The sequence below is a fragment of the Apodemus sylvaticus genome, chromosome 6 (genome assembly GCF_947179515.1).
Source record: "Apodemus sylvaticus chromosome 6, mApoSyl1.1, whole genome shotgun sequence".
NCBI lineage: Eukaryota > Metazoa > Chordata > Mammalia > Rodentia > Muridae > Apodemus > Apodemus sylvaticus.
Window position 1 is genome coordinate 91,160,655 of NC_067477.1, and position 24,393 is coordinate 91,185,047.

The 24,393-nt window shown below is 42.7% G+C and overlaps 1 protein-coding gene across 1 annotated transcript in view; it reads left to right on the top strand.

The window, feature by feature from the left end:
• The window catches only part of LOC127687956 (uncharacterized), a 39,851-nt gene extending 16,776 nt beyond the window's left edge, over nt 1-23,075 (top strand). Inside the window, 8 exon segments of the mRNA XM_052186737.1 lie at nt 16,281-16,331; nt 18,760-18,820; nt 19,221-19,426; nt 19,771-20,027; nt 20,030-21,060; nt 21,751-21,897; nt 22,147-22,687; nt 22,903-23,075. Coding sequence (XP_052042697.1) covers nt 16,281-16,331; nt 18,760-18,820; nt 19,221-19,426; nt 19,771-20,027; nt 20,030-21,060; nt 21,751-21,897; nt 22,147-22,687; nt 22,903-23,075 — 2,467 coding nt within the window.
• The last annotated feature ends 1,318 nt before the right edge of the window (nt 23,076-24,393 follow it).

The window sequence follows — 24,393 nt, forward strand, 5'->3', positions numbered from 1 at the left end:
CTTATTTGTTATTACCTGTAAACAAATCCTGTCTCCATCCCCACATGCCCAATATGTCCCCACATATTTGTTGATGGCCCAGTATGTTACTCCACAGTACTATTTTCTCCAATGTACTCACCATAATCTGAATTAGTTATGAATCTATTTTCTGTCTTTCTCACACTCTGCCTTTTCTACTCAGCTTTGTCTATTCAGCACTGGAATGACACCTGTCATGTGTATAAGGTCTCCAGGATCAGTTATGGAATGAATACATGGCTGTACAGTGGACGTTTGCCCATGGCTGTCATGTCATCCTATGACTATCCCATGACTTTTAGAGAACACTGTTTATGAATATAGGTTGGAGAAAGAAGTGGACAATTGTCCTCTTGGACAGACTTGGATGTGTGCCCAGGTGCCTAGCTATGTTTCCCCTGGAAATGGCACTAAGAAGCAAACATAGCACATAATGGAAGCTGCAGCAGGCAGCTTGACCTCCAGAGTAGCAATATCATTGATGACTTGCCTGGACTGACATTGGGCTGGCTTGACTTAGTTCTTGTATTAAACTCACTTTTCTGCATTCATAAATCACCTGCTCCCAGTGGCTCTGCGAGATGCCAGATAGTGCTGTCTGCTTGAGTTGCCAATGCAGTTGCGGATTCTCAAACTCTCTTGCTCCTCTTCTTCCTCTTTCTATTCTACCTTATAGCTTCCCTTCATCACCTCACATTCTTGAGGTCATCTTCATGTCTTTCTCTACTGCTGTATTTTATACTCACCAATGGTTCCCATAGTCTTGGCAGGTATCCTGTGTCTCAAATGAGTGATGGCCTCTACCATATAGCTTTGCTTTCTCCTGTGAGTTAGAGGATTTAGGGACGGGGAGGACTGAGGAACAATATGTGGGTCAGAATCAGTCACTGGAACTTCTTTAGCTCATCATTCAGTGAATTATAAGCCTTGGGTTTCTTGTAGCTTTCTAAGGAGCTTATATAGTGTAATTAGGGTTCCCCATCATTATGTAATGTATCACTTAGGAGACGACAATGTAAAGGAATAGAGAAATAATAGGGATAGTGTCCCCTTATATACACCATACTACCAAAGACAGATACAGCAGTATCATCTTAGTGCTTTGGCAAAGCAACCCTACCAAATTTCAAATCCCCTGAAGGCTTGGGCTTTTCCATGCCAGTTCAGGAAAGTCCAGTGATACTCTATAGTATAATTAAGACTACACCGACTTTGAGGTGGTAGGAAAGTCCTGAAATGGCTCACAGGATCTGCTTCCCAATGCTTAAGAACCAGTCGCCACATAATAAATGGGACATGCAAAAACTATTTACTGTGAAGAGCTCAGATACCCTGTAGAAAGTCTCCACAGGATGAGGTACTCTATGAGTTCTTTTTTTTAATTATTTATTTTATAGGTAAGTACACTGTAGCTGTCTTAGACACCCCCAGACGAGGGCATTAGATCTCATTATGGATGGTTGTGAGCCACCATGTTGTTGCTGGGATTTGAACTCAGGACCTTCGAAAGAGTAGTCAGTGCTCTTAATTGATGATCTATCTCACCAGCCCCAATCTATGAGTTCTGTTATCATAACAAAATACTGAGGTTGGGTACTTCATAAACAAAAGAGGTATTTTAGCTGGTAGTTTTAGAGGTCCCAAACCATGGTGCTAACTTCTGCTTAGCTCTGACGAGGGCAGGCATGCTTTCCTATAGTATTCTGCCCTCCTGTAAGGAACTAACCTTCAATATTGCCAATGTAAGTCTCCCTGCGAGCAGTGACAGAGTCGTGTGCTCTCAAGGATCCCACTACCTCCCATTATCACCACACTCAGAAGCAAGGCAGACCATTGTACATAAGCGTGTCTGGCCTCTGGATCTCTCTGGTTTCCAGCTTCAGCATGAGATCTTGCCTATAAATGTTCCTTTCATTGTGATGACACCTGCCACAATGCCCTCATGAGAGTCAAGCAGAAGTTAGTACCATAAATGGGCTTAGACCTCCAAAACTATAAGCTAAAATGCCCCCAAAACACCGTAATAAACCTGTGTGAGGGGGAACACAAGACGTCTGAATCATGCTAGTTAATGTGTAGAGGAAAATCATGGTGCCAGGCTAATGAGTGAGTAACGCATGTTGTAAATGATCTATGTGAGTGGATTTTCATTCACTTCATTTTAGGGTGGCTCATTACATAACAATAGATAGCCAACAAAACACAAGGACCCATATATGCCTAATCCTCTGAGTACCTGGGTGCAGTCATGCAGACTGCTTTAGTATAAGTTTGGAACTTGAGGAAATACTTCAGCCTCCTGATTATACCAGCATCCTTAGGAAAGAGTGGTTTTTCAAAAAAAAAATAAGCAAAAGCAAAAACATTTAAGATTGAGAAAATCCTAGTGTGAGATGCTAGTGGTGTCAGAGGAGCTCTCGCATGTACGGGTCTGATCCAGCTCACCATCCAAGCAAATGAACCTTCACCTCCTGGAGAGGCACAATTATGCTCACCAGTGCTCAGGTGTGAACCTAACGAAGTCGATTCTCTCCATCTTTCCATTTTTGGGCTGTGGAAAAGTTCCCCTGTGGTTTCTTCCATCCTCATCTAAAATTGCATTTCCCTCAAGCTAAGAAAAACCAGACTACAACTGAACATCATCGAGGAGAAGCATGGGCTTAAGGATGCATGGGGAGGAACGAAGGGAGCCTACTGCCACATTGATGCTCGGTCGCTAAGGAAGCAAGGCTTGAGCAGCCATGTGCTGTTTATGCTTTATTTGTGTTCCTTCTAGAGATACCTTCTATAGCCTGTACTTCCGAGCAAAGACTGATGTGTTATTTCTTCTTGTTCATAGCCTTCTTCTAGGTTGCTTTAGTAGAAACTTCCACATGAAATATCTGAGACAATATTGAGAAATATCCAAGTTAACCTCAAAGCAGATTAACCCTGAGAGAGTGTGTAAGGTGATTTTGGACCTGAGTTTAGAAATAAATAGGCACAGTAAGTTTTGTTGGTCTGTGCACCCCACCTCATGCCTCTACCTGCTCCTGCAACCCCCCCAAAACAAACATCACAAAATAACAACAGCAAACAACAAAAACAAACAACAAACAAACAAAAAAACTTAAGTCAGTGAGCCAAGTTTCAATCTTTGTAACTGTGTTGGGCTCAGGTGAAGCAAAATGTGGACAGGGGAAAGTTCTCTCCCTTTTAAGTAGATATACCAAGAAAATATGTCTTCACTCTTGCCTTCTTATTTGGTTCCTGTGGGAGGGCATGAATGTACAGAGCTGCCATCATCTTGGTCACCAGGCCCGGTGTTAGCTTGAGAGATGTCACGATGAAAAACAGAATGGGAACAGGAAAAAAAAAACTAACTATATTATTGTATCATTGAATTAATTTGCCTAGGGTGAGACCTAACTGTAAGCTTCTTGGTATGTAAAAAAAGTTTTCTCTCCTTGTTTATGCCACATTTAGTTGTAGTTTTTGTTGCTACAGCTGACAACATCCTGCCTGATGCAGTAATTGAGAATAATATATTACAGATGACTGTTGGCACACTAGAGGACAGCGAGACACCTTTGTTTGGCATTGGGAGGCAATGTGGCATGTGTTGCTAGAATGGTCCAGCTATCCACAGACCATGTACCAGGCTGTGACCTATGCCCGTGGAGGTTCACATCAAATACAGATGCAGAGGAATGTCCCCAAGATCCCCTGTGCTTATCTCAATTGAGAATCTCAAATTAAAGAAGTCATAAAAGAGTCACTGATATATATCATTTTGTCAAGGTCTCATTAGCTGAAGAGGAAACACAGAGCATGTGAAATGCCTGAGACCCTTCAGAAGGTTGTCACAGCACACGTGGAGGGTCTTGACAAATACAAAATAAGATGAAGAAGGTAAGTCTCCATACTTGCAGAAGCTAGATGTGCCAGCTCAATGCACTTATGTCTTTACCACGGCTCCTACAGCAAAGAATAAAGGAAATCTTTGCAAAATACCTTTGCAGGGCAAAGAAACCTGCCCTTCTCCAGCTGACTTATCTCAGCACTTGTCACATGCCACAGGCCTCTTGGACAAGCATCATAACCTGGCATATGTCTCAGACACATACTGTCATCAGTTCCTTTGACAACTGATGAAAAAAAAAACACAAACAAAACAAATACCCAAACCCCAAATCGAGCCCTCCACACTTAGAACTGAGGGAGTTTTATTTGTCACAAGATAAATGTATTACAGGTATGTTCTAACTAAGTTGCTTATTTCTTGGAATGAGAAAACATGCATTTTAGAATCGGATGCATAACAACTTCTTAATATACAGAAAAGGCTAAAATGGAAGAATAGCCCCTTATCACTCGCAGAAGGGCAATCAAAAAGTGATAAGGACCATTGGGTGATTTCTTTCAGAAAGATAAAAGTAGCCCCTGATATCCAGGAGCTGGCCTGGAACTCCTTACTGGTTTTCATGCTCTGTTGAACGTGGACTGCTTTGCAGGTTACTGTCAGACAGGACCAGTTCATGATTGTGATGTAGCAGGATAGAAGGCTATTGATAACCACATGTGAACACAAAATATGAATACTATCTAAGCTGCACAAAACCAAACAACCACTTTTTCTCTTCATCAGCTAGAGCTTCACCCTTGCCCTCGCTCTACATGATAGCCATAGGGTCTTGGTGTTAGCACCCTACCTCTGCCTTTAGAAATGATCTCCAAAGTGATTAAAATAATATAAATGTATTTTCTCATAGTACTATTAGCCAGAAATCTAAAATGAGAAGGTCATCAGGGCTAGACCTTTCTGGAACAGCAGGAAAGATCTGCCCCAGGTCTCCCTTCCAGGTTCTGGATCTTCCTAGAAGACTGAGAAACACCTGTGCCAGGTCTCTTCGAGGTTTCAGTGTCTTGGCTGGTAGAACCGCACTCTAGTTTTTGCCTCTGTCTTCTGCTTCTCCAGTTCCCCCTCGTCTCATATAAAGACTCTTGCCAGTGTATTTAGACTCCATCTAAGACATGCAGCAGAAACTCATCCCCTAAACCTTCCTTTACCTGTATCTACAGAGAGGCTCTCTACAAGTAGGATCACATTTACAGATTCTGGGTGTTAGGACTTGTGCATATCCATTCACCCCCACTAAAGATAAATAGCTACAGAGTTATCCCAGCTCTCTTACAACATGCAATCCAGAACAAATCATACCATTAAAGTCTCTTTACAGTACTGAAAACAAACTCAAATCCAATACATCTTTTGGAAGACCTGAGGTGGTCTTTATGAAGTATATTCCACTCCTGTACTGAACAGTGCATCTGACTTGTGCTATGGGTGTGTGCTTTGTGGTCATTGGATGAGGACATTGGCACTCCTTCACAATTCAAGTTTGTGAACATTCTCATGTGTTAGGTACCAGAGCAATGCTCATGTACAAGAATTCACTGAGTCTTGGTAGCAGTCCTGTGAGTAAGTACAATTGCTCCCTATTCTGCAGGTAAGGAAAATTGGGCCATAGAAATGTTAGTGCCTACTTTAGTTAAGGTTCTTCAGAAAAACAGAACCAACTGTGTGTATGTGCATGTGTGCATATGTATGTGTGCATGTGTATGTGCATGTGTGTGTGTGTGTGTGTGTGTGTAAGGGTATGATGGTTTGTATATGCTCAGCCCAGAGAGTGGCAGTATTTGAAGGTGTGGCCTTGTTGGAGTAGGTGTAGCATTGTTGGAGTAGGTGTGTCACTGTGGATGTGGGCTTTAAGCCCTTTACCCTAGCTGCCTGGAAGTCAGACTTCCACTAGAAGCCTTCAGATGAAGATGTAGAACTCTCAGTTCTTCCTGCACCATGCCTGTCTGACTGCTGCCCTGCTCCCACCCACCTTGATGATAATGGGACAATCCTCTGAACCTGTAAGCCAGCCCCAATTAAATGTTGCCCTTATAAGTTACCTTGGCCATGGTGTCTGTTCACAGCAGTAAAAACCTAACTAAGACAAATGGTGAGGAGAGATAGACAGATGGGAATTGTTTCATATAATTATGGAGTTTAGCCCAGCCTGAGATCTTTAGGCTAACCTGGTAAGTTGGAAAGCCAGTAGCTTTTGTTCCAGTGTTCTTGTGAAGACTTGAGGACCAGGAGACCAGAGAAACAGTTTGAATCTGAAGGCCAGCTGTCTTGAGTCTTGGAAAGAGCTAATGATTCAACTTAAGAAGTCAATGTTTCAGATAAAACACAGTCAAGTAGAGACAAAAATTCTTCCTTAGCCTCTTTAAAATACCATTCGGGCCTTCAAATGACTGGATAAGGCCTAACCAGATTAGGGCAACAACTGGCGTTGATTAATTTCACTTTACCCATAACCACTCTCAAATAGACAGAATAATAACCAATCAAGTATCTGTGCTTTGACCTGAAATGGGAAGTTTGTGTCCATTGTCCAGGTGAGCCGAACATCAAAAATTTAACCATCTCAGCATTTGCACCAAGATCCCATGGCCTGTGATCAGTACAACTCAAACATTGTACCACGTGACCCTCATGCCTCTTTTCCCGAGTACTCCCTGACTATGCTCCTAGCCCAACTCTTATCTTACAGATGGGCCTCAGCCAAACTGGCTTCTGTGTGATTCTCACCGATCTAGAGTGGGACTGAATTACACACTATCTCCCATTTTTGCTGCTGTGTCACTTGTAATTTTTTTGTACCTCCCATTATAGTGTGAAGAATTTGGAAATCAAGGACTATGTCTTATCTATAATAATAGCTAATTGTGGACCACGAACTTGGGTTGTATTTATTCACTTACTCTAACAATACCACGGATCTATTGCTTCTATTATCTCTACTTTTCAGAAGTATGCAGGCTGGATCCTCATCAGTTTGTACAGAGTGGAACCAGGATTTGAACCTAGGCAATCTGGCTTCAGAGCCTGAGTTTTTAACTGCCGTGTTCTTAACAACACTATGATGTGTTTATGTATCCTTTCCGCCAGCTGGCCTTCATTCCAGATGCCATTTCAGAGGTGATATGTAGGCAAAGGAGCTCTCTGGGGAGTTGTTATCAAGGATCAAGAGCTCCTTGGGAGGTCAAATGGTTTTAAGGTTGGCTGACTGGGTATGTGCTGAGGGGGGTAAAGTCTCTTCTGCAGGTGGCATTAGCCTTTCTGGTCTGACCTCGGCTGTGGGCCTCTCCTGCTTAGGTTCCCAAGTTTCTGCTCATCTCAACTGTAGGAGTACTTCCTTGGAAATCTGTGTGGAGAGTTCTGGAGCCCTCCCTTCTCATACACACCCAGGCTGTCCTTAACTGCCTGATTCCTGGAGCCAAGCCTGGGCCTTGAAAATGCAATGTCACCTCTCTAAACACTGGCTAGCAGCTGTTAATGTGAGGCACTGCCCCACAAGTACTGCACAAACTGGTTCTTTGCATAAAGGGCCACCAGGAGCTTGTCTTAGGCCTGGGCAGAGTGCCTGAATATGGGTAACAAGGTTGGCACACCTAGTCATTTCTCTGGGGATCCTGGGGCATACACTGACTCTGTGCTCCAGGGACTTGAGACTGCTGGAGTCCTGTGTCCCTATTTCGAGCACACTTTCTTCCACCTCTCTTAAACTAGCAGGCAATACTAAATGTCCCTAAAGCAAGCTATCCATCCTAAAGAGCTAGCTAGCTAGTTAACAGAGAGCAGGAGTATGGTTCTCAATGGGAACTGAATTGGCCATGGTGCCCCCTAAAGTATGCAGATTTCCTTTCACAGCATTGGATCTTTATCTCTTTCAAAGGCACACTGTGAGCTCTCTCAGGACTGAAGCAAGCAGTATGGCTCTCAGTTCCTGGTACAATGCCTGGGATGTAGGAATTATTCAGGAATTGTTTTCCCACTAAGAAAACTATCAGAACTTCCTCTTAATCAAATTGCTTTGCCATTTAGAACAAATCCAGAAGAAGGCCAGAGAAGGCTTGTTGGTTTGTCCCAGCTCTGGGATAAACCAGCCAAGCGGCCTGTACATCACAGAAAGATCTCCAGTTCTTTATATGAAGGATGGACAAGGTCAGATCAGAAAAATTCTGTGGTTCCTTCTGGGGGACTCCCCAGAAGGTTAGGTGCTCTGTAGAGAATGGGTGTTGTAGGACATGTCTCACCTGGATTATAAAGCTAAATGTGGTGACATAGTTAACCACACAGACTGAGTCCCTCTGTTTCAGGGACTGACTGAAAAGGAAGTAGGGTTTGGGAAGGAATGGCAATTTTCTAGAACATCCAAGGAGGTGTGGCTGGAGTTGGTGCTCCTACCTTACACCAGAGCACTTGCATTTGCACTAAGGCCCTGCTGCTACTAGGATGCCAACTGAGGTACCCAAGAGCTTCTTAGGCTCCCCCCCCCCCAATTAATGTAGGCAATCCTGCTAATAACACACAGCACTCAGGAAACATCCTTCTTGTGGAACCTTCATGGGGAAAAGAAATCTGGAATTCTTTGATCTTGGTGGCCAACAGGAACTTGTCTTAATATCTTTAAAATCTTGAGAGAAACAAAAAGAGAGACCTGAACTTTGAAAGTTCTTTTTGTTTGATGTTATAATCCACCAACAGGACAAATATTATCCTCTGGGGTAAATTCTTTTGTTTGGGGAAGATAGCACAATTGATATTTGGTTCTTAAAAGGAAGGCAAACATCCTCAAAGGCAGAAATTCAAACCCTGTCTTCCCAGGGGGTTCCGCTGTTATGTATGTTATGTACATCACAAAACAGTTGTTTTCCTCATGCCGGCATGGCCAATGTTTTCAATAGGAAAGTGTTTCATCTTTAAGAAAGGAGAAGATTGTGATTGTTTGGACTGGAGAGGAAACTGGATGTTCATGGGGTGGTATGGTGTGTTGGAGATCTGTCTTCCTCTAGGCTGGGGGAAGGAGTGCCAGGCAGGACATCTGGAGGGCTTTTTAGGAACTTGACTCTAATAGTCTAGACTTACGAAACCAGACTTTGAAAACGGATTCATGTTTTCCTTCTTCATTATTGTCTAAGACGAGAGTAGCCTCTAAGTGGTGAAGACATCCAGCTATTTGTTGTACTGGGATGTGCCCCATGGCAACAGAAAGTGAGGGGTTTTGGGAATATAGACAGTACTTGCAAGACAAACAGGCAAGGCTGAAAGAAGAGTAGGTAACTACAGACCATTTGCTCTCTGTCTCTAGCAGAGACAATGCAGGCCTTAGAACCAGTAAGGTAAATTGTGAGCTGAATTTGGGTGGGGCCCAGTCATGGTTATACATAGAGAAGTTTGCCTTGTGACCTTCAAAACTCCTCAATTCCAATGTCAGTGTTGACCTTCAGAGTTACAATTCCTTGTTACCTACGAAAGCTTTGGCTTACCTATGCTGTTGAAAGATGTATTGACCCAGTTGATCATAACACAGTTCCTATGGCAGGGGTTACTGGATAGAGTCCAAGTAGGGGCAGCGGGCAAAGAGACAGTTAAGATCCACCACAATGTTACATTCTCTACCACCATGGAGAGTGCTATATTTACATGGCTACTCTTGTGACTGGAGTTGGGGACTCTTCTAGGCTTAAGGGCTATGTTTTCTCTTGGCCTAATGTGAAAGGGAATTGCTCTCAGACTATTCTTTGCGAGGGCAGGAGGCCATGCCTAGCTCACAGTGGATGCGTCTCCTACTTTAGGAAAGTTGTGTTGAACAAGGGGACTGAACACTCCCATTCGCTCTAGTGTCATGTGTCCTGTATTAGCCCCCAAGGCTCACAGAGTAAAAATAACTCCAGTTTTATATGTGGTACATCAGACAGAGACAAGCTGTCACAAACCTGAGCTAAAATTGTCTCTAGTCTCTCCTGTTTAGAGATTTAATCTCTAAGCAATTTTCTTCAAGTAAGGATTAGATCATACCCTTAGCGGCTCTGTCTCAGCATCTGGGCAAGAGGAAAGGCAACATAGGCATTACTGGAACAAAAGGCTACAACTTGTGTTAGGTTCATTCCTAATGTGAAAGTCGGTATCTTAATCAAATGAATTATCTAATTATACCAATTAGGGAGCTCATCAGTGAAACAAACCATTGTGTAGGCCATTACCTCTAAATTGAAACATTCCCTTCTTGGTGGGGGTCGAGGATGCTCTTCAGGCTCAGGAAGCTAAAGAGCCTTTAAAAGTAAAGGCTCAAGAGGCTCATGTAACTTTAGTAGGCTCAGGAAACTCAGAAAATTACAGGATATTAAAGGCCCCTCCACAAGGTCATATAAACAGATACTACTTGCTAGGGACAGTCAAATTAATCAGGGAACTTCAGGGATGGAGTTTTAATGAGTTATCACCCCAGTGTTGCAGCTTTGAGGCTCCCATCTTCCAGGAAGAAGTCCCCATCAATACTCTATAAGTAATAACTTCACTGGTTTGTTAAGCTAGACTTGGTATAATTGTTTCTTTGTCTGTTATTGATATTCTATCTGAAGGAACAGTCCTTCATTCATGTCTACTCATTTATAGAAATCATACAACAGAAATAAAGCTGTACATGTCACAATGCTTGAGATAGTGTTCAAAGGGAGAGCAAATGTGAGAAGAAGCTGACACAAGGCTTGGGTCCTACAGTATTCAGAGGTGCGACACAGGACATGTGTGCTTCCATAATCTCGGCTCTCTCACATACAGCTATCCCAGAGGGACAGTAGAGAGGGCAGACGGCTCTCAGACCTGTCACATCTGGAGCCCCCCAAAAGGAATGGAGCTTAAGCTGATGCGGGGCACCTGTATATCCCAAAAGAACACTCTGGAAACACGGGTGCAAACTCATGCTTCCAGCATGAAACACGGGTGCAAGTTCATGCTTTCAGTGCTCTTACTCTGCTATTGCCACCTTCCACACCTAACTCTGAAAAATAGATGGATCACAGATGTTGAGACTTATGGGGACTTATAAAAGCCACCCGACACAGCCTCTACAGAACATGCCCTTCTCAGCCATTCAGTCCTCATATCAACACATGGAGTAACTGTAATTCAGAAGTAGACTGGTGGAATCTCAGTTTTGCCCATCTCCCTCTTCACTGACCAGGAGACTCACACTGTGCCTCATTTTACAACTTTTTTAATATCATTTATCTGTTGTCTGTTAGGCACATGGCAAGGCTGGATTCCTCAGCTGAATCTAAGTCAGACCTGAACTTTACCCTTATAAAATAGCCTCATGGAGGAAGACAGGAAGACAGGAACCATGCAGGGTGGTGGTTCCTTTGAAAGCAGTAAAGGATCCTTTGAGATAGATAAAGAAAAACATAGATGTGGTCATCAGGACCACCTTAAAGTGAAGGTAATGGATGAGAGGAAAAGAGCTAAAAGAACTAAGGAGGTAGACATGGGCAATCAGTGGAGGGCAAGGAGAATTCCAGGGAGGGGAAGCGGCAGTTGGCCAAGGCTTGGGCAGCAGAGAAAAGTGGCCTTCAGGATACAAGCAATGAGTGGAGCATCCCGATGTCGGTGGTAAGGACAGAATGGATCTGGGAAAGGAATGTGATTTTCATTGTATTTGGACTTGAAACTTGTGAGAACTCATTTGATTTAGCTCAAGCTTACCATAAACAACTGTTGTAGGGACAGAGAAATTAAGAGAACTATGGTAAATTCCAGCTTATATTGTAACAATTAAAGAGTGAGCTCTGCAAGGAAGACCTGCTATCTGCAGATGTAAGATAGATAATAAATAAATAAGTCATGCAGTTTCACTAAAAATTCCTTTATTTCTCAAGTGACTAATGATAGACACCGTGTATGAGCTTTTATTATCGCCTTCGGCCAGACTTGATCTTTTGCTTTCTAAAATGATCTAAAATATGCTTTTTCCATATGTTTATATTTTAGATAAAGACAGGCCCTGTAACAAAATTTTATAAGCAATTTGTTCTGTTAACACTGACTGTCAGGAAAAAGGTGTTTTCAGCAAGCATTTACAGAGCCTCTTCTATGATGCAGCCTGATTCTAGACATTGCAGATCAGAGATGCCAAACACAGCCAGGACCTGCTGTTAAGGAGCCTTTACTCTTGTTGGGGGACAGATTGCATTCCAAACAATAAGCAAGTAAATAAATAACATCTCCTATGGGCTTGGTGTTAGGAGGAAGATAAAGCAAGGTGAAGGGGTTGGGAGAAATCAAGATGCTGGGTATAGGAAAGCCGGGAGCTGTGTCTGAAAATGGCCTTGAGGAAACGTGAGATGCAGATGGGTCATGTATTTTTATGTTCCTTGATTGTTAATAAATTTGCGGAGGACTGCAGGAAGGCAAGTGGAAAGAAAGCTTCTGGATTTGTACAAGAAAGAGCAGAGTTTTCTTAACAAAAGAAATTATATTGCTGTAACACAACACTATAAACAAACAACAACAATGCAACAAAAACAAACCCAAAACATAAGCTCCCCTCATCACCACCATGCAACAGCCCAAAAGCCTACATAGATCAAGGGTCTGATATACGCCCATGAACATATAACTTGCATCAGTCCTGGCTGTGCAGGCCAAGACTGACATGTGACACTGCAGGGCTGAGACAGACTCCCTGCCCCTGAGATTAACAGGGACCTGCATCAAGGGCTCCCATTCTCTCCTCTATCACATATAGATGCTGCTGATGTGAGGTAGCTGAGAGCTTAACTATGTCAGAAACTCAGTCCATAGTAAAATGACAGGTCTAAATTCTTCTGGGGATAACACATACCAATGGTTCACAACCTTCTTACCACTGTGACCCTTTAATATAGTTCCTAATGTTATGGTGACACCCAACCATAAAGTTATTTTTACTGTTACTTCATAACTATAATTTTGCTAGTGTTTTAAATCGTAAATATCTATGTTTTCTAATGGTCTTAGGCAAATCCTGTGAAAGGGTCATTCAGCCTCAGAGGAATAGTGACCTACAGGTTGAGAAACACTGATATATACCCTAAATCAGGTATTACAGGCTTGAACCAGAATTGCAAATTGAACCTTCGTCATCAGATTCAGTTTGATATATAATATAGCTCAGAGAAGAAAATCATTAAAAACCCACAACACCAAAGAGGAAATTCTGGCCCATGTGATGGTTATAAAACAAATGTGCATTCATTATGCTCTTTCTGTTGTCATTAACATCTTGTTATGTTGAATCTCCATCCTTACATCAATAGCTCACGCTGTCTTGCCCAGTGAACTCTGAGGATTGCAGCTTGTTTCCCCACCCCATCTGCTACAGTGCACGGTCTACTGCTCTTCCTATGTAAAACTCAAGTATTTCCCCTCTAATTTCAACCTCTTTTATTTTTGTTTTTATTACTCCCCCCCTTTCCTTCTCAGCTATTACCTCACATTTAATAGTCTTCACATTGTATTGACCATAACGGTATCTAAACTTCCCCCTTCCTACAGTATTGCTTTCTCATTTGGTCTAGTACCAATCTCTATCCTTACTCTACCCTTCCATTCCTGACCTAGCAACATATTTCCTAGTATACACCTTGTCCATGTATCATTCAATAGTTGCTCAAGTTAAAGGGATGAGTGTTTTAACTTGCAACTATGGCATCACTTAGTTGCACATAGACCTAAATAGCAATTTTGGTTACTTTTGAAGTTAATATTATATTCTGGGGGATCATACCTAACACTGAGTGGTTAACTTCTGACATGTGCACACTGACTTTCTTACAGAAGTTGACAGCAAGTCAATCAATGAAATAACTCTGGATGCATAAGTCCCAAGGCAGAAATATATATATATATATATGATCAAGGCAGTATAACCCCACCTAAAAAATACCAATGTCGTAGTAGTAGATCCCTGTTTTAGGGTTTTACTACTGTGAACAGACATCATGACCAAGGCAACTCTTATAAGAACAACATTTAATTGGGGCTGGCTTACAGGTTCAGAAGGTTCAGTCCATTATTGTCAAGGCAGGAGGAACATGACAGCATCCAGGAAGGCATGGTGCAGGAGGAGTTGAGAGTTCTACATCTTCATCTGAAGGTTACTAGCAGAATACTGACTTCCAGGCAGCTATAATGAGGGTCTTATAGCCTACACCCACAGTGACACGCCTACTCCAACAGGGCCACACATCCAAATAGTGGTACTCTCTGGGCCAAGCATATTCAAACCATGACAATCCCAAAGACATTAAAGAGTATACGTATATTTAACAAAATGGAAGAAGCAACAAACTAATTCCTAAATAAATTTAAAAAGAATACAAACAAGCACCCAAAGGACATAAAATAGTCAGTAGAAGATATGAAACAGAAATTCACAAAAGAGATATAAGAGATTGACTTTTTTTGAAAAAAAAAACAATTTGAAATTTTAGAAATTAAACCATGATAAGTTGAATAAGAAACTCAGTAGATAAAATGGAGCAAGTGGAAGACAGAATATCAGTGACAGAAGACATGAGATATGAGTTTGAATATTCAGATAGTGACCATATAAAATAATAAAAAAATAGAAACAACATGTGCATTCTATGGGACATTATTAAAAGATCAAATTTATAAATCATGATAAGAGTTTCAGCTAAAGGCATAAGCAATATTTTCAATAAAACCATCATAGAGCAAATAACAACAAAATATTAAAACCATTATAAACCAAATAACAAAATATTAAAACCACTGTAAAACAAATAACAACAACAAAATAATCAACCAACCAATTAAACAAACAAAACAACTTAAATCTAGAGAATGTAAGTATCCAGATTCAGGAAGTTTTTAGAGCACCAAACAGATAGAACTAGGAATAAATTTCCCTATATCATACTGGAGCTAAAATACTTAAACACATTTAATATTTTAAACTAAGCACTCTGGCAAAAATGAAGAAAACTGATGAAAGTTGCAAGAGAAAATCATGAAGTCACATGTGCAGGCAAACCATCAGTGTTATACAACTTTCTGAACAGAAGTTCTAAATCCAGGGAAAACGGAATGATATATCCCAAGCATTCAAAGAAAAGAATTGCCAATGCACACAGGTGTACTAAGCAAAACTGTCTATTATAATTGAAGGAGAAAGGACTTCCTATGATAAAAATCGTATGGAAAGAATTATGAACACTAATCCTACAGAAGGATCCCTAGAGTCAATTCTTTAGACAGAAGAGAAAGATGAACATAACCATAATGCTAGGGAATGATGAAATCATCTTAGAAGAGTAATTAAGTGGAAGAGGAATAGGAAGATAGTAAACATGAAATCAGTAGAATGATAGGAATTAATACATATCCCTTAACGGTAACTTTAATAAACATTGAAGGATTAAATTTTCCAATCCAAACAAACAGACTACGAGATTAGACAGCAGTAGATAAGTGCAGCTCTTATGTCTCATCGAGGAAACTTTCTTTTCTTTTGCAACAGATGGATATCAAAATGCAGAGAACAACTAACTAATAATGTAGTGTCTGACCCAGTGGTTACATCTGCATAACAACTCTTGTACCTAAGGCTCAGGACAGAACAGAGATCAGAAGATTGTTAGAGGAATTCTGCTAAGAGATTATACCTTCTAGAAATGACAGGGAAGCTTCCCTCATGATACCCCAACAATATGGCTGCCTAAACATTTGAAGAAGGAGGTGCTAACATGGAAGGGAGAAATCTCATACGGCCCCACCCAACTCTAGACAGAGAACTATAGGCAATTAATGAATTCTGGGAGGGAAAAATATAGTTTTCCCTAGGGATGAACCCACTAGTTGTCTGTACAATACCAATTGACAAACTCTGAAATCATATACATACAAGTAACACTAAGTGGACTGAGCAAATTGTATGCATGTGGGCGTATACTTATGTATTTATAACAGTTACAACAAAAGAAAAAATAAGACCATGAATTTGAAAGGTGTACAGGGGTAGGGGTAGGGCTAGGGGTGGGTAGATGGGATAAGGAAAGTGAAGAGGAAAATGATGTAAATGTGTTTTAATTTCTCAAAAATGGTTAAAAGAATCTATTTATTTGTTGTTTCCAAGAAACACACATTATCATCAATGATAAATGTAATCTTAAGGTAAAAGGATGGAAAATGGAACTAGAGAAGAAGCAGTGTTCACTGTTATATTTGACAAATTAGACTTCAAATTGAAACCTCCCAGATGAGAAAAAGACAGAACAACAAAAGAGAAAAATATAGACAAATATCTCCAATAAGCATGGAGCGAACACTCTCAATAAAATATTTGTAAACTGGCCCCTTCTGCACTTCATTTCCCTAGCTACAGTTTTGCTGGTATCCCTGGAGGCCTGCTGCTGACAGGGCCAACCAGGTAAGTTCTCCAAGCCCCCAAAATCTTGCCTGCTGGGTCCCCAGCAAGCCTAGCACTCCTAAGGTCTGCTCTGACACATTTGTGGTCCACCTTCTGGTTCCACACCTCTAAACACAACCCCGAGACAGCTAAAGTCATCAGTGACCACCAGGTGAGACCTCCTACCCCCAATCACCTATCTGATGGCTCCTCTGTGCAAACCCCGCAGTGGCAAACTCTACTCTGACCCCTTTGAACTCCATTTCTGGGGCCAAAACTCCACCTACATCCCTGGAGGCTTGCTGATGCCCAGAACAAACAGAGGCCTGCCATAATTGGGGACCACCAGATCTACATGCATCACTGGAGGCCTGCCCCCATATGGGAAAACCTGTAGCATGAGGTTATTAGGGTCTACCAGCTCTGCCTACATTCCTGGAAGCCTGCTACCACCAAGGACAACCAATTCTACCTACGATTCCAGAGGCCTGCTGACATCAAGGACTACCAGCTCTAACTGCAGCCCCAGAGGCCTACTCCCATCAGGGACTACTAGGCCTGCAAACACTAAAGACATCCAGATAGGTAAAGGCCAGCAGAAGAACAGAAACAACAAAAGCCAGGGCAATATGGCACCACCAGAACCCAGATATCCTATTATACCAAGCCCTGAATATCCTAACACAACTGAGTCACAAGAAAATGACCTTAAATGTAATCTTATAATGATGATGGAGGCCTTTAAATAGGAAGTGAATAAATCTCTTAAAGAAATACAGGAAAATATAATCAAATAGGTAGAGGCCCTTAAAGAGGGAATGAATAAATATAACGAAATACAGGAAAATGCAATAAAACAAGTAAAGGAAATGAATAAAATTGTTCAATAACTGAAAATGAAAATAGAAGCAGTAAAGAAAACACAAACTGAGGCAATCTTGGGGATGGAAAGCCTAGGAAAGAGAACAGGAGCTATAGACATAAGCCCCACCAACAGAATACAAGAGATGGAAGAGAGAATCTCAGGAATAAAAGATACCATGGAAGAAATTCAGTGACAGAAAATTGTAAAGCTAAAAAGCTTCTAACACAAAACATCCAGACAATTTGGAACACCATGAAAAGACTAAACCTAAGAATAATAGGAATAGAAGAAGACTTCCAACTCAAAGGCCCAGAAAATATCTTCAACAAAATTATAGAAGAAAAGTTCCCTAACCTAAGGAAAGACATGCCTATAAATATATAAGAAACTTCTGTTAACATCAAATAAAGTAAATGAAAGAAACAAAGTCCTCCCACCACATAATAATCAAAATACTAAGTGTACAGATCAATGAAAGAATATTAAAAGCCACAAGGGATAAAAGCCAAGTAACATATAAAGGCAGACCTATTAGAATTCCATCAGACTTCTCAACAGATACTTTAAAGTTCAGATGTTTTACATTCTCTACAAGATCATCGATGCCAGCCCAGACCTCTATACACAGCAACATTTTCAATCACCATAGATGAATAAAATAAGGAATTCTATGACAAAACCAAATTTAAGCAATATCTTTCTACTAATTCAGCACTACAGTGGATACTATAAATCAAACTCCAACACAAGGAGTATAATTATACCCAAGAAAACACAAGAAATAATTAATTCTAAAGCATCAAATCTAAAAGAAGAGAAACACACACACACACACACACACACACAGCCACTACCACCATCAAAGTAACAGGAACTAACATTTTAACATTCATTGGTCATTAATATCCCCCAACATCAATGCTCTGAATCCCCCAATCAAAAGACACAGTTTAACAGAGTAGATGTATGAACAGGATCCATCATTCTGCTCCTTATAAGAAACACACCTCAGCAACAAGGATAACCATTACCTCAGAGTAAAGGTCTGGTAAAAGAGTTTTCAAGCAAACAGACCCAAGAAACTAGTTGGAGTAGCCATTCTAATACCAAATAAAATAGACCTTCAACCAAATGTAATCAAAAGAGATACAGAAGACATTTCATACCCAAAGGAACAATCCACAACGAGGACATCTCATTTCTGAACATGTATGCTGCAAATACAAAGGCACCCACATTCATGACAGAAATATTATTAAAGCTTAAACCACACATTGAACCCCACACATTATGGTAGGAGACATCAACAACCTACTCTCACTGATGGTCATTGAGACAGAAACTAAACAGAGACATAATGAAAGTAACAGAAGTTATGAATCAAATGCACCTAGCAGATTTACAGAACCTTTTACACAAACACAGAAGATTATATCTTCTTCTCAGAACCTTATGGATCTTTATACAAAATTGGGCATATATTCAGTTAGAAAGCAAGCCTCAACAGAGACAAGAAAATTGAAATAGCATCTTTTATCCTATCACACTACCATGGATTAAAAAGTTGGACTTCACCAACAACAGATACTGTGGGAGCTTGTCCGGGATCCCCGCAGCACCCTGGAACCCCGAAGACCCCTCGGAGGTACGTCTGTATAAGTTTTGAGTGTCTGAGTGCAGCACCGCTGTATTTGTGTTTTGGTTTTGATTTGTAACAAAAAGGAGCAGAGGTGGAATCCTGCTCTGTGGTTAGTCCGCAGCTGCCGCTGTGGAACATAAAGACCCAGTGGCTGTGGAAGGGGATGCCCTAGGGCTGCGGGCTGCAACCCTGTAGGATGCTCCGAGGGTGAAGGACAGTCAGGAGTTTTTCGGAATGAAGGGGACGAAGTACTCTTTCTACTGAAGAGAGAGTGGGGGCAGAATCCCATTCCGTCAGAAGTTGCATTTGGATGTTTAACTCCAGACGTGGGCGAGTGTGTTTGGACATATTAGTGTCTGTTGTTTGTGTTCTGTTCTTGTGCTTCTTGATTTTTGCCATGGGGCAGATGGTGACAACCCCTTTGTCTTTGACTAAGGACTATTGGACCTCAGAATGGCCTACCTTTGGAGTAGGCTGGCCACCCATAGGGACTTTTGATTTGCCTACCATCAGGGCCGTGAAGGACATTGTCTTTCAGGAAGGACTGGGATCACAGCCAGACCAACAGCTGTACATCACGGTATGGGAAGACCTGGCACAGTCTCCACCTGAGTGGGTCCGGCCATTCCTTCCACCTGGCGTTCAGACTCCAGGATCCTGGCTGCAGACTAGAAACCGAAGTCTCAGCCAAAGGAAGATGGCGGACGCAGCATTCCACCAGCATCCACCCCCAGGATTTACCCTGAAATAGAGGGACCCCCTGAATGACCTACTCCCCTGCCCCCACCTTACCCTCGAGCTCCACAACCGGAACCCCTACCCTCAGCTCCACCGGCCCCTCCTCCGGCTTCACCCCCTGAGGCTGGGGAAAGGAAGGGCTCCTTTGCAGGGACGAGAAGTTGACAAGGAGCTATCCCCAAGGAGCCAGCTGACTCCACTGTGGCGCTTCCCCTTAGGGCTGTCGGGGTACCCCCAGGTCCAAATGACCAGAATGGCTTACAGCTTTTGCAATATTGGCCTTTCTCTTTCTCTGACCTCTATAACTGGGAAATTAATCATTCTCCCTTTTCAGATAATCCGGCAGGGCTTACAGGTCTGATAGAGTCCCTGATGTACTCACATCAGCTTACCTGGGACAACTGCCAACAGCTCTTACAGACCTTGTTCACCACCGAGGAGAAAGAAAGGATTCTCCTTGAGGCTCGGAAGAATGTCTGAGACAACGCCCTCTCCAGACCCCCGAGGGGATAGATGAAGGATTCCCTTTGATGCATCCTCAATGGGATTATAACACAGCACAAGGTAGAGAACGGCTGTCCAATTATCATTGGGCTCTAGTGGCGGGTCTCAGAGGTGCCACAAACTTGGCTAAGGTAAGAGAGGTCATGCAGGGGCCGACTGAACCCCCTTCAGTTTTTCTGGAGAGGCTCATGGAGGCATACAGAAGGTATACCCCTTTTGACCCTACGTCTGAAGGGCAGCAAGCTTCCGTGATTATGGCTTTTATTGGGCAGTCAGCCCCTGACATCAGAAAGAAATTGCAACAGATTGAGGGACTACAGGATTATACTACAAGAGATGTGGTTAGAGAGGCTTAGAAAATATATCACAAGAGGGAGACAGAGGAAGAGAAACAAGAAAAAGAGAAGAGGGAGAAGAGAGAAGACGAGGATAGGAGAGAGAGAAAGCAGGAGAAGACTTTGACTAGAATACTGGCCACAGTAGTAGACAGGGACAGAAGAGACAGGAACAGACAGCTAGGGGACCTGGGAGGTGGAGGATGGCAGGGGCCCAGGAGACCCAGAAGAGACAACCCACGCCTGGAGAAAGATCAATGTGCACACTGTAAAGGTAAAGGACCCTGGGCCTGTGAGTACCCCAAGAAAAAGCAAGGGACAAAAGTGCTGTCCCTCGAGGATGATGAAAACTAGGGGAGACGGGGCTCGGCTCCCCTCCAGGAGCCTAGGGTAACCTTACAAGTGGAGGGGACCCCCATAAGTTTCTTGGTCAATATGGGTGCAGAATATTCGGTGCTCAAAATCCCTCTGGGTAAGATAAGAAATAAAAAGACATGGGTGATTGGGGCTACGGGGCAGAAATCCTACCCATGGACCACTTCCCGGATGGTAGATTTAGGAAAAAACTTAGTAACTCACTCATTTCTGGTTACCCCTGAATGCCCTACGCCCCTACTAGGAAGAAATTTGCTAACCAAGTTAAAGGCACAAATAACTTTTGCCCCCTCCGTACCGGGATTGTCCTGGGGAGCTACGCCACCTCAAACCTTAGGGCTATCTTTGCAATTAGGAGAAGAATATCGGATTTGTCAAAAGGAAACTACCACCCCTGAGGGGCTGAAGGACTGGCTTGCTCAGTTCCCTCAGTCTTGGGCTGAGACAGGGTGAATGGGAAGGGTGAGGCAGCCCCCCCCCCCCAGTGGTCGAGCTCAAGTCTGAAGCCACTCCCATTAGGGTCAGACAGTACCCCATGGGAAAAGAAGCACGGGAGGGCATATGCCCTCAAATCACCAGACTAATCCACGAAGGGATCCTGGTCCCTTGTAAGTCTGCTTGGAATACCCCCCTCCTCCTGGTAAAGAAACAGGGAATGGGTGACTATCGCCCTGTGCAAGACCTTAGAGCAGTCAATAAGTGAATACAGGACATACACCCCACCGTACCAAACCCCTATAATCTACTCAGCACACTGCCGCCTGAACGAGTCTGGTACACAGTGTTAGATCTTAAAGACGCTTTCTTTTGCCTGAGGTTACATCCTCACAGCCAGCTCTTGTTTGCCTTTGAATGGCGAGACCCTGAGAATGGAAGAACTGGACAGCTTGCTTGGACTAGGTTGCCTCAAGGATTAAAAAATTCACTAACTCTGATGAGACCCTGCATCAGGACTTAGCCCCTTTTCAAGCCAATAATCCACAGGCGACCCTCCTGATCTACGTGGATGACCTTCTCTTGGCCACAGAGATTTGGGAGGAATGCGAGCGTGGGACTCAGAATCTCCTGGCTGAACTAGGTGAGTTGGGGTATCAGGTTTCGGCTAAAAAGGCACAGCTGTGCCGGACTGAGGTGACCTATTTGGGATATACCCTGAAGAATGGACAGCGATGGCTAACAGAAGCCAGAAAATGGACAGTGACACAGATCCCGACCCCCCCCCCCCCGGCAGGTAAGAGAATTCCTGGGGACGGCAGGATTCTGCAGACTCTGGATCCCGGGGTTCGCCACCCTGGCAGCCCCCTTATACCAAGGGAAAAGGGGACTTTATTTGGACTAAAAAACACCAATTGACAATTGACTTTTGAAACTCTCAAAAAGGCGCTGCTACAGGCCCCCACCCTAGCACTGCCTGACCTAAAGAAACCTTTTACCCTATACATTGATGAGAGAAATGGAGTGGCTAGGGGGGTCCTTACCCAGACTTTAGGACCCTGGAGGCGCCCAGTAGCCTACTTGTCAAAGAAACTGGACCCGGTAGCCAGCGGATGGCCTTCCTGTCTACAGGCAATAGCAGCTACTGCCGTACTAGTGAAAGACGCTGATAAACTGACTATGGGCCAGAATGTGACCATAGTGGCCCCGCATGCCCTTGAAAGCATCATCCGACAGTCCCCAGACTGTTGGATGACTAATGCCAGGATGACTCACTACCAGAGTTTGTTGCTGATTGAGTGGGTGACTTTTGCTCCACCTGCTATTCTCAACTCTGCCACCTTACTGCCTGAAGTTGACGAAGCCCCCATACATCACTGTGAAGATATACTGGCTGAGGAAACTGGGACTCGGCCAGGCTTAACTGACCAACCTTGGCCCGGGGCGATGGCTTGGTTCACCGAAGGAAGCAGCTTCGTGGTGGAAGGTAAGCGCAGAGCTGGGGCAGCAGTAGTGGATGGGAAGTCTGTCATATGGGCCAGTAGCCTACCTGCAGTGGCTATTCCTGGTTGTCAACTTGACTATATCTGGAATGAACTACAGTCTAGAATTGGAAGGCTCACCTATGATCCTAATTTGGAGGCTCAGAGATATAAGTTTCTGACCTGGTTTTAATCTTTGACCCTTGTTTAATAAATAAAGGGCTCGTTTTTGTTAGAAATAGAGTAAATGCAGTACAGCTTATGGTTCTGCAACGTCAGTATCAACCCATAGTCAAGGTAGAAGAAGAATATGATTACCATCCTTCACAAGGGGATACTGATTTCCAGGATTCTAAGATTAGAATTATTAAGAAAGAGAAGAGGGGGATATGAAAGGGAGTTAGAACTTCATGGAATCCATGATCCAGGCAGAAAGCGGGCCTAGAGAAAAGAACAGAACAGTACAAGCCTGGCTAGCCCAGACAGGCTGGTTTTTTTCAAGGCTGTTAAGACATTCCAGGAACTGCCCAATCATAAAGATAAAGGAACAGGAATGGCCTAAACAATCCCTCTTGAGTCATGAGCCATCTGGACTAGCGTCCCCTGCCCCTGCTTGCCCTCCTACATTGCTGATCCGCATGTACTACCTGCTGATGCAATTGCGCACCAATTCCTCCCACCAATGTTTGAATCAACCAATCGTGTGTAAGCACGCCAACCCCACCCCCGACTTTTCCTATATAAACCCCTGGCTTTTGAACTTCAGGGTTGACTCCTTTGTCTCCTGCATGAGACACGTGTTGGCCCGGAGCTCTGATATTAAACTACCTTGTGTGTTTGCATCAAGCCGGTCTCTCGAGTTTCCTTGGGTGTGCGCCGACCCGAGACTCGAGTGGTGTCTCCCCAAAAGGGGTGGGGGTCCTACAATACAACAGATAGCTTACATACTCATGGAAACTGAACATCTCTCTACCCAGTGATCACTGGGTCAGGGAAAAATAAGTGCCTTCATTTTGATTTAATTCTAGAAAGTCTTTAATTTCTTTCTTTTTTATGGTACTCAGTACTAAGAGGAATGCTCATAGGCTTAATTGCCTTCAAAAAGAAGTTAGTTCTCATGCTTGTGCTAGTGACTTAACAGCATATCTAAAATAAAAAGCTCTAAAATAAAAAGAAGCAAATATGCTCAGCAGGAAATGGCAAACTCCGGGCTGAAATCAATAAAATAGAAATAAAGAGAATACAAAGAATCAATGAAACAAAGAGTTGGAGATTTTGTTCTTTGAGAAAATCAACAAGATAGATAAACCCTTAGCAAAACTAACTGAAAGGCAGAGAGACTATCCAAATTAACAAAATCAGAAATGAAAAGGGAAACATAACAACAGATACTGACAAAATACAAAGAATCATAAGATCTTATTTCAAATGTCTGTACTCCACAAAATTAGTAGGTCTAAATAAAATGGATGATTTTCTAGACAGATACCACTTACCAAAGTTAAATCAAGATCAGATCATTTATCTAAATAGTACTATAATCCTTAAAAAGGAAAGAGTCATTAAATGTTTCAAAAGAAAAAATCCACAGGGCCAGATGGTTTTAGTGCAGAATTCTACCAGACTTTCAAAGGAGAGCTAATACCAATATGCCACAAACTATCCCACAAAATAGAAACAGAAGGAAATTTGCCAAATTACCCTGATACTT